The sequence below is a fragment of the Onychostruthus taczanowskii genome, unplaced genomic scaffold, assembly GCF_017590055.1.
Source record: "Onychostruthus taczanowskii isolate IOZ18803 unplaced genomic scaffold, ASM1759005v1 scaffold18, whole genome shotgun sequence".
In the NCBI taxonomy this organism is placed as follows: Eukaryota; Metazoa; Chordata; class Aves; order Passeriformes; family Passeridae; genus Onychostruthus; species Onychostruthus taczanowskii.
Window position 1 is genome coordinate 11887094 of NW_024499017.1, and position 10540 is coordinate 11897633.

A 10540-nucleotide genomic window follows, 5' to 3' on the forward strand; every position below is an offset into this window, starting at 1 on the left:
GATTACACCACCACAGGACAGTGGGGAAACGCTCCCATTTCCCATGGGAAAAGGAAAAGAGGAAGTTTTTGGACACAACCATAAAAAATTGTCCCCACCTCGTGACCTTGAAGCATCACACCCAGCTCAGTGCTGTGGCAGATGAGCAGGGACACATCTTCCTCCTCCCTGGAATGAAGGCTCTCCAAGTGATCCCATTTCCCTCCCTCCATTGCATTACAGCATTTTGACTCATTTCTTTCTGGCTGGAGATAAATCCAGGAAGAGGAAGGAGGTGACAGAGGCTTAACACAGGCCCCACCACAGGTAAAACCAAATCAGGGGCAAGTCAGAGATCCCAGACTCCCCCCAGCAGCTCTGAGACCCCACCCACTGCACCCAAAAACCACATCGCAAGAGAAATACAAAATATAGCACTTTAATTGCAGGGAGATATAAAAATTTACCCCAAAAATTAATAAACCTCAGGCATACAATAAATAGGCAGCTTTGGTGGCACGCACACATGTGCAGTCCTGCTTTGGGAGGCACCAGCAGCTCCCCAGAGCTGGGGGCACACACAGAGGCTGTGAAAATGAGGATTTCCACATGGATGGCGCTGCCTGGACACGCTTGGGAGAGCCCCACACGTGTGTTTGGGAGGGTGAAGCCAAGCTATTCACACTACGCTGCAGTCTTGAAAAATTAAAACTCTATATATTTATATAAACTCTGGCTCTGGTCAGGAAAAATTAAGATTCCCAAGTCTTTGTGTTCAATATTTACATATAGAATCTCTGCATGGCTTGCCAAATTTCAATCCACTTTGGCGTGAAAAAGAAACACATAAACCTCACAGCAAAAAATAAAGAGGAATTTCAGGAGTTCCCTTTGGGAGGCACACCCAGGAGTGCTCAGGAGTCGCCAGCAGGACTCTTTGAAGGGGGAGAGCTGATTCCTGGATATCATTTCCTAAATTTGAGCATTCTGATGCTTTTCCAAGAGTCACCTCCTGTCGAATTGCTGCTCTCAGCAAGGTCTGAGTTGCAGGTTGTTGGGGCAGGTGGTTACAGCTGTTGGTTTTTGGTTCTGCCTGAATGGCCATTAACAAAGGCAACAAAAAGCAAAGCCAGCCCTGACCTTCCTGCACAGCTTGGATGCTCCCTCGTGCCCCAGCCATGAGCTACAGACAGTCCTGGGGCTAGAAAAGTCACTTTTATCATAAATTGTTGACAGGACAAACACTGAACATCCAAGCTGTTTGCTCACGGCACGTTTTCACCACTGGATTTATACAGACCCTGCACTGGAAACAGCAAAGAACAAAACCCAAATTTCCAAAAGGGAAAAAAAAGAAAAAAGAAGAAAAAAAAGAAAAGAAAAAAAATAAAGAAAAAAAAATTTTAAAAAGAAAAAAAATGGAAAAAATGGGAAAAAATAAGGAAAAAATAAGGAAAAAATAAGGAAAAAAATTAAATAAGGAAAAAAAAAAGGAAAAAAAAGCAAAAAAAAAAATAAGGAAAAAAATAAGGAAAAAAAAAATAAGGACACTTTTTTAGGGTCACTTTTTTAGGACACTTAGGCACTGGAGGGACTGACGTGGCTGTGGATGAGGCCAGCCCAGCAGGCTCAGACTGCAATCTGCTGGTTCTCTCGGAAGAGCGGCCGCGTGGTGCAGATGTCCTGGAAGATCCGGTAGCCCTGGTCGTGCTGGGGCTCCTCTGCCATGGGCAGCATGGGGCTGGAGCTGCAGCTCTTCCCAGCCTCGTCCACCACCTGCCTCAGGTACAGCTGCTCCACCTGGGACAAAGGAAAAAGGACAGGGATTGAGTGGGGAGCGTCCTCTTGGGGCATCTCCTGCTGCTCCTTGCATGGGGGACACACAGCACAGCACAGCTCCTGCCAGGACAGCAGCGCTGGCTCCAGGGATAAAGGAGCAGCCCCAGGAGCTCTGCCAGCAGGGATACTGAGGTGCAAGGACAGGCTGGGGATGTCCAGAGTGATCCACTGGGGCAGACATCCAGGACAGCAAGAGGTGATGAGGTCAGGAGCTGTGCAGGAGGCACAGGACCAGTCTCTGACCTGGTGGGTCTCTGCTTGCTCAGGAGGGGATGCCACACCCTCCCTGTGCCCTCCCTGTCACATCCCTGCTGTCACAGCCTGGCTGGGCCTGGGTTTCAGGACAGAAACCCCCTGTCCTGAGCCTTTTCAACCCTACAACTGCTGCAGCTTCTCCAAGGGGAAGTTTCTGACCAGAGCCACGAGGGCTGACCCCACATCCCATCCCCTTCTTCACCCTCCTAAGGTTTCCCAACCCCACTGCTGCCAATCACAGCTGTTGAGCACATCACTGACTGATCTTAAATCAGTCCAGGCATTTACTTCCCCATTTCCCACAGGAAAAGTCCCAGTGCCAAAGCAGGATCAGGAGGAAGAGGAAAGATTTCCCTGCAGTTCACAAAACTTGTGCCATTAGGGAGCTTCATTTGCAAGCCCAGCTGCAGGAATTTGATAGCCAGCAGCCCAAGCACCTCTCAGGAGGCTGTGGGAAAGCACCACACTTCCACCCCCATCCACCCAAATGCCCCGTGGCTGCAGGGGTGGAGCTCTGCTGGCAGAATTCCCACCTTTCCTGGGTCCCTTTTCCTCCCAGCCCCCCGTACCTGGACAAGGATGAGTTTACACCTCAGGGGCATGGCATCTGGGAACTCCTCCCCGAAGCACAGCATGACCCTGCTGTCTGGGAAGCGGCCCTGGTTGTTGTAGTACTGCTGCAGCTCTGCAAGGACACAGGAAAACTTGGGATTTGCCCTCCAGAGGCTTTGTTACACATCCCTGGGATCAAACACCCCGCAAGGAAGCTGTGGGCTCAAGCAAAGGCTCTGGTTTGGAATTTGCCACATGACCCCAAACACCAGATTATCCTTCCCTCAGTGTGGCAGTGTCACCTGCTCATCCTTGGGAACCCAGCAGTGAGGGATTCAAAGTGTGCAAGGAAAAAGGGCTCCACCCTTTCAACCCCACCACAGGGCCCAAGGGGGTCTCATGCCAGGTCAAGCTCCACAAACCATTTGTGCATTGTCCCAAGGCTTTGGGATCCCAGAATTACCTCAGCTTTTCCAGGGAGTTTCTAGCCAGAGTCATATCCCTGCTCTCCTCCACCCTCCTCTGAAGGTTCCCCCACCCCAAACTGCTGCCACCCAGGGTTGCCCACCACATCTGCTGGCTGACCATCCTAAACCAACCAATGCAGGGATTCTCCCCACAGGAAAGAGCAGAAATCCTAACACCAAAGCCTGCAGGAGGCTCCCACAAACCTCGGAAGAACAAGTTGGTGTCAAAGATCTTCACCACGTCCTCCCGGTCCAGTTTGTTGGGCCTGTCCTTGTAGGCCATGGTGTTGCCACTCCAGAAGACCCTGCCCTGGCACAGCCTCTTGATGAAGATGCCCTGCTTGTTGCTGTGCAGGAGGACACCCCTCTCCAGGTGCCCAAAGAGCTTCCTGGTGATCTGCTTCTGGCGGTCGTTCTGGATGGCGTCGGCCGAGGGGAACCGCACGTGCTCCAGGGCATCGGGGGCGTAGAGCTTCTCCCCGTGGCCCGAGGGCTGCCCCAGGGAGATCCTGCAGCCCTCAGAGCACGAGGTGCTGACGTGGCCCACCAGCCTCCCGCTGTAGTAGAAGCTGATCACCATCTGGGAATAACCTGGCAGGCGAGGGACGCGCGCGTCTCATCAGGAAGGGACAAAGCTGCTCCTCGCCGCCATGCCCAAACCCCAAATCTCCTGGGAGTGGCTGTCTCCTGGTGGAGGGACATCTCCAGGGCTGAGCAGCAAGTGAGAGCTCCCAGTATTAGAGGATCGTGGAGTGGCTGGGGTTGGAAGGGACCTGTGGACCACCCAGTCCAGCCCCCTGCCCAGGCAGGGTCACCTGCAGCAGGTGACACAGGAACAAATCCAGGTGGGGTTTGTTCCATGAATTCCTCTCTGAAGGTCTCCAGAAAGGGAAATTCCACAGCTCCCCGGGCAGCTGTTCCAACATTGACACCCTCCATGGGAAGTTTTTCCTCATGTTGAGGTGGAACTTCTGGTGGTTCAGTTCAAGGCCATGAAATACATTGAGCCTCTTCCTCCTGCCTTTGCTCCTCACTCCCCCCATGCCACAGGCAGATCCCCCCATTCCAAAGGCTGCCTGGCCCCAGCACCCCAAGCAGCTGCTCTCTGCCCCCATGCCACCAGGCAGGATTCACCCCAGCGTGGAAATGTGGATAATCACCTCCCAAACCCAAAGCAAAGCCTCCCTGAAGGTGGGGGACAGAGTCAGAGCCACCTCCTGCCACCACGAACAGAGAGGGGCACCTGCTGGCCAGGTGAGGTGCCTTACCTGAGTGATACTGCTCGTAGCTGGAGTATCCATTCATCAGGGGCAATGCTGTGGGCACAGAAAGCCAAGCTGAGCCTGCATTCCCAAATCCCAAATCCCAATCCCTCAGTTCCCCCTCATTTTCTGCCCCAGGTTTCCCAGCTCCCACATGGGAAATGCCAGCAAAAAGCTCCCAGCTGGATTTCTTAATGAGCACTTCAAACACTCTTAATAAGGAAGATAAAATAAACTGCTCTCCGTTGTGTATCCCCACACAGGAAGATTTTTCCTGCCCCAAAAATCTCCCAAACACCACACCAGCTGTTGGCTGCTTACCAGGGCTGGGCTGCTGCACCCACCAGTCGGGTATTGGGGGGTTCCTGCAGGTCTCCTGGGGGGGTGAGGGGCTCCTCTTGATGATGCCCAGGTACTCATCCACACAGGAGGGCTGTGGGACAGCAGACACCGGGATCAGAGCGGGTTCGGTGCCTCCAGCAAGGCACCTGAAACGCTCAGGGAGGACCCAAATGGCAGCACCAGCCAATTTTGGGGGTTGGAAAGATCAAATCTGGCATTGCTGAGGTTGTACATCTGAATAAGACCCTCAAGAGCTACAGAGAGGTGTGACAAGGCCAAGGAGGGGCCCAGAGCTCTGACAGACTCCTCCCCAGTGAAGGTCTCTCCCAGCTGGACGCACAAGGAAAGCAGGAGCCAACATCAGAACCGTGTGAAGGAGCTGCAAAGCCAACCCTGCAGCTCTGCAGAGGGAATTCGGGGAGGGCAGGGCTTTCCCAAGCCGGACAGCTTGACCCAAGCCCTGCACCTGCAGCCAGGGTGAGGCCTCACCTCCTTGATGAGCTCGTCGATGGCAGAGGAGCTGCAGTCCATCTCGGTGACATCATTCAGGCTGCTCCCGCTGGCCACCCCTGCTTTGCCTGGAAGGAGAGGTGACACTGCAGTGAGAACACCCACACTGGCCAGGCACAGCTCATCTTGAGGGGTTTTGGGAACCTTTCACCCAGTGAAAGTGATGAGAGCAGGAACCACAGCAGAGCTGTGTAACAGCACCTGGAGCAGGCTCACAGCCCCTCCAGAGCTGCTTTTTGGGCCCAAAAAAATCGCTTTACAACTAATTTCCCCCCTGCACAGGGACCAGCAGCAAGAAAAATCAAAAGCCTGGCTGGTGACAGAGACAGAGCTGGAGCAGGGTTTTTTTTGAGTTTTTTGGGTTTTTTTGAGCACCCCAGAGACTGGGGCTGGGGCTGCTGCTTCTCTTTTTTCCACCAGCCACCCCAGTGCAGGGGTGCTGCTGGTGGGAACCTGCAGTGCCATTTGCATAGTGGCAGCACAGCCCCTGTGTGAACGGGCTGGAGGGGACAGACATGCTAAAGGGAGATTTCCTGACTGCAAAATCATGGGTTTGTTTTTTTTTTTTTGCAAGTTTTTAACTTAAAGGACAAAGCACACAGGCTCCCCTAACCACAAATAGAGTTATAGTTAGTGTGAGCTGAGCCACACCGGACATCAGAGCAGCTCTCTGCAAAATCATTGCTCCTCCAGCAAGAAAAGGGATTTATTGCAGCTCCCCACCATCCTCATAGGGCAGGGCTTGGGAGGAAAAAAAAAGTTTGAGGCTCGTGTCCCTCTGCCAGGCAGGGAAGGTGGAATCTGCCCCTACAACATCCTCAGGGGATGGGAGCTCCCACAAAGCTGCAGCTGTCCCACATTTCCTAAGGGTTTAAGGGGTTAAAAAAACCCAAGCCTGGCCTTTGTCCTCCCCTCCCTGTCACGGCAGGGGGACACAGCAGAGCAGGACAAGAGCAGGGGCTGGCAGGGAGCTCAGGCGCTCACAGGATGCACCCACTGCAGGTGTCCCTCTGCCAGGCAGGGAAGGTGGAATCTGCCCCTACAACATCCTCAGGGGATGGGAGCTCCCACAAAGCTGCAGCTGTCCCACATTTCCTAAGGGTTTAAGGGGTTAAAAAAACCCAAGCCTGGCCTTTGTCCTCCCCTCCCTGTCACGGCAGGGGGACACAGCAGAGCAGGACAAGAGCAGGGGCTGGCAGGGAGCCGAGCTCAGGTGCTCACAGGATGCACCCACTGCAGGCTCAGTCCCCTCCTGGGGAACTCACACTTCTGCTCCTCCTCTGGCACGATCCTGTAGACCTTGTAGGGCTCGGAGATGTCCAGCTGGGACCTGTCTGTCACCTCCTCAAAGTCAGGGCTCTTGTTCAGGGCGCAGCGGAGCCGCGTCTTCCACGTGGCCGGCTCGGCTTTGTCGCCCTCCTTGAACTTGCCTTTGAAAACAGCCCAGGCCTAAAGCAAAGAATGAGAAAAAAAAACTATGAAAATCCTCCCTGTGAGCCCTACAAAGCCTCTCAGGGAGGAAGAGCTGGGCTTGCAGAGAGCATTTTGCATCTTGCACCCTGTCGAGCATCTCTTGGGGATTTGTTGTTTCGCTCCTAGACTGCACAGCCTGCAGCACACCTGGGGGGGTTTGGGGTGCAGAGCAGCACTGCCTGCCTCAGAAATGCAGAAAAGGCTCGTAAAACCCAGCTTTTCAAAAAGCAGAGGTCAAAATCACGTGTGGGTTCACTTCTACACCTGCGGGTCAAGAGCTGCTGGGAGCACGAGGAATCGCTGCTCAGTTAAAAATCAGAATAAACCTCATTTGTCAGCTCCTGACAAATAAATAAACTGGTTTCCCTAAGATCACAACTTAATTTGTGCTTTTGGTAGGAGAACATATTTTTACCATTGAAGGAAAAATGAAAAACATTACATATTTTTTAAAATACATATTGATTCCTTTTATAGATATTTCTATATTTTCAGAGGGCTGAGTTCAAGGCTATCGTCATAACTCAGTGCTCCCAAACCAGTTGAAATTAAACTGAAATTGAACTTCTTCACCAGTACAGATACTTGGAAGTGGGGTCAGAGGGAAGGGAATTCCTGGGAAAGACCTGAGCTTTTTGCTTCAGGACGGAATTTTCCCATATTTTCCAAAACTGGAAATCCCCTGCTTCAGTGAAATTCTTCCTTCCGTCCTACAAAGTCTTTTTAGTTTTTTTTGTTTGTTTTTTTTTTTTTAATATAAACCCAGCATTTTATCAAGAGAAGCTGCTGAGAAGCTTAGAGCAGGTCAAAAGCTGCTTCTCACATCACATCTGAATTCAAACATACCGAAAACAAACTTAAAACTGGTCGTAAATTTTGATGAAAAGGAATAAATCATCCCAAAAAAAAAAATAAATAAGCCAGGAGACCAACTGCAGCATCTCCTGCAAGGGTTAAAGATGTAAAACCCAGAGACAGCGTGGCCACGTCCCACCAAGGCACAAAACCAGCAGCACAGAGCCCAGGAATCAGCAAGAAAAAGCATTCCCTACCTTGAAAATAGAAGCGTCCACCTCCTGGTTGTAATCCTGCTTGCCGGCGTGCTTCCAGGGGATGCGGAACATGGATTTCTCCTCGTTCTCCCAGATGAGGCCGGCGTAGAGCTCGCTGTCGATCTGCTCGATCAGCCACTGCCGCAGCCGCCGCCCGCCGTTCCTGTCACACATCCTGGGGGCACGGGACACCCACGGGCCCTCTCAGCTCTGCAGCTCCATCCCGGCACAGGCACTGGGGTGCTTGGCCCCTCTGCCCCCCGCTCGGCTGGCAGCGGCACCACCTGCAGCTTTTGGAAGCCCCTCATGCCAAAGTCTGCCCGCTTTAAAGTCCTTTCCAGCCCAAACCCTGCTGGCATGCCACAGTTCTGTGATTCTGAGATTAAAACACCCCCAGCCCACAACCCCACCCCATCCTCTTCTTCTAAAAACTCTTTTAAAATTAAAAAAAAAAGGCAATTTCCTTCTGAGTTACACAAATTCTTCCTCCAGCTCTACCAAAGTTCCGCTCCCAGAAGCGGCTGACTCGGTGCTCTGCTTATTCCTATTCTGCTGCAGGATAAATCACAGAGGAAGCAGAGGGATGGGGATTAAAGCCCCCAGCTGTGCTGTCACCTGAGCAAGTGACACTGGGCAGGCCAGGCTGGGGTGCCAGAGCTGTCCCTGGCTGGCCTTGGCACAAGGATTTGTCCCGGAGGGGGCAGCAGCTCCTCTCACCAAGCACTATTTGGGGAGCAGCTGCCAGCTCCAAACGGCATCCCAAATCCTCACAGGGATAATGAACACACAGCTGCTGGAAGCAAAGTCCCAGGCTCAACCCTCCCTGTCACCTCCACGCCATGACAGGAGCTGGTGGCCTGGCAGAAGTGATCAGCAGCCCCCAAATCAACTTCCCAGGCATTTTGGGCTCTACATTTTACAGGACTGCCTCTCCCTTGTTTATTTGTTCTTTACTGCCCCACTGGAAGATTTTTGGGGAGAAAACAAGGGTGCTCCCAGCACAGCCCGAGAGCCATGGTCCCTGCTTTGCCATGGGCTCCCACCAGCTCAGTGCCACCAATTCCATCCCTTCTAGATGGCCCTGGCTCCTCAGAGCACAGCCCCTGGTTTTTAGGGATGGTGAGCACCAGCACCACCAGCAAAACATCAAGCAAGTGACACTGGGCAGGCCAGGCTGGGGTGCCAGAGCTGTCCCTGGCTGGCCTTGGCACAAGGATTTGTCCCGGAGGGGGCAGCAGCTCCTCTCACCAAGCACTATTTGGGGAGCAGCTGCCAGCTCCAAACGGCATCCCAAATCCTCACAGGGATAATGAACACACAGCTGCTGGAAGCAAAGTCCCAGGCTCAACCCTCCCTGTCACCTCCACGCCATGACAGGAGCTGGTGGCCTGGCAGAAGTGATCAGCAGCCCCCAAATCAACTTCCCAGGCATTTTGGGCTCTACATTTTACAGGACTGCCTCTCCCTTGTTTATTTGTTCTTTACTGCCCCACTGGAAGATTTTTGGGGAGAAAACAAGGGTGCTCCCAGCACAGCCCGAGAGCCATGGTCCCTGCTTTGCCATGGGCTCCCACCAGCTCAGTGCCACCAATTCCATCCCTTCTAGATGGCCCTGGCTCCTCAGAGCACAGCCCCTGGTTTATAGGGATGGTGAGCACCAACACCACCAGCCAAAACATCACGGAGGGCACAGCTCTGGATGCCCCAAAGGACATGCCACAGCTCGTCCCTGGAGGAATGGGGGCAGCTCCTCTGGGGGCTCCAGCACCCACCCTGAGTGATGCCAAAAGGGAAGAACCCGAGAAATCCCACAGAAATGGGACACTTCTTTTTTCTAGAAAGCTTCTTCCCATCGCTGCCGGAGGCCGGGGCTCCGTCTCCCTCCCCGAGAGGGAGTCACAGCTCGGGACAACATCGAGGAGCCCCCTGCACCGGGCGGGCAGCGGCAGCCCCGGCTCCAGCCCGCCCATCCCGGGCTCGCTCCTGGCGCAGGGGACCACGAGATGGGGACATCCCGCATCCGTGCGACCCCGCAAACCTCCTGCGCTTCTCGGCAGCCCCGCAGGCGTGCAGGAAACCGGGGCAGGGCTCGGGACCTGCCCCTGCCTTCCCGGTGTCCGCTCACAGAGGGTGCCGGTACAGGACGCGATCCTGCGGCAGGTCCCTGCCCTCCCACGGGGATGCCGGTGCCGGTCCCTGCCCACCCACGGGATGCCGGTATCGGTCCCCCGGCCGGTCCCTGCCCACCCCGGGATGCCGGTATCGGTCCCCCGGCCGGTCCCTGCCCTCCTACGCGGGATGCCGGTGCCGGTCCCTGTCCCCCAGCCGGTCCCTGCCCATCCATAGGTATGCTGGTCCCTGTCCCCCGGCCGGTCCCTGCCCTCCCAGATGCCGGTATCGGTCCCCCGGCCGGCCCTACCCTGCCCTCGCACGGGGGATGCTGGTGTCGGGATGCCGGTACCTGTCCCCCAGCCGGTGCCGGTGCCGGTCCCGTTCCCGTTTCTGCCCTCCCGGTGCCGCGCCCGCGGATTCCCCGAGCTCATTATTTATACCACAGAGATTATGCGGCCACGCCCACCGCCACGCCCCCTCCACGCTCCGCCAATCACTGACTCCTCCTTGCTCCCGCCCTACCCAATGAGGAGGCGGGGCCGTGCGGGGCTGACCAATGAGGAGCGTCCCGGCGGGGCGCGCGCCGCAGTTTCTCTTAAAGCGAGGCTTTCCCCGAAATCAGCTGACCGGGAGGGGCGGGGCCTGAGCGAAGGGGGCGGGGCCGAAGCGGGAGGGGGCGTGGTTAGCTCGTCCCTGT

The 10540-nt window shown here is 54.7% G+C and overlaps 1 protein-coding gene across 1 annotated transcript; it reads right to left on the minus strand.

The window, feature by feature from the left end:
- Positions 1–1608: 1608 nt before the first annotated feature.
- Positions 1609–10221, minus strand: IRF8 (interferon regulatory factor 8). The gene is made up of 9 exons (XM_041400787.1): positions 10193–10221; positions 7732–7906; positions 6472–6655; positions 5186–5274; positions 4676–4787; positions 4361–4408; positions 3297–3683; positions 2643–2758; positions 1609–1779 (listed from the first exon to the last, which is right to left on the minus strand). The coding sequence occupies exons 2-9, from the start codon at positions 7903–7905 to the stop codon at positions 1609–1611; spliced, it is 1281 nt and encodes a 426-aa protein (XP_041256721.1). The 5' UTR covers position 7906; positions 10193–10221.
- Between the last annotated feature and the right edge of the window lie 319 nt (positions 10222–10540).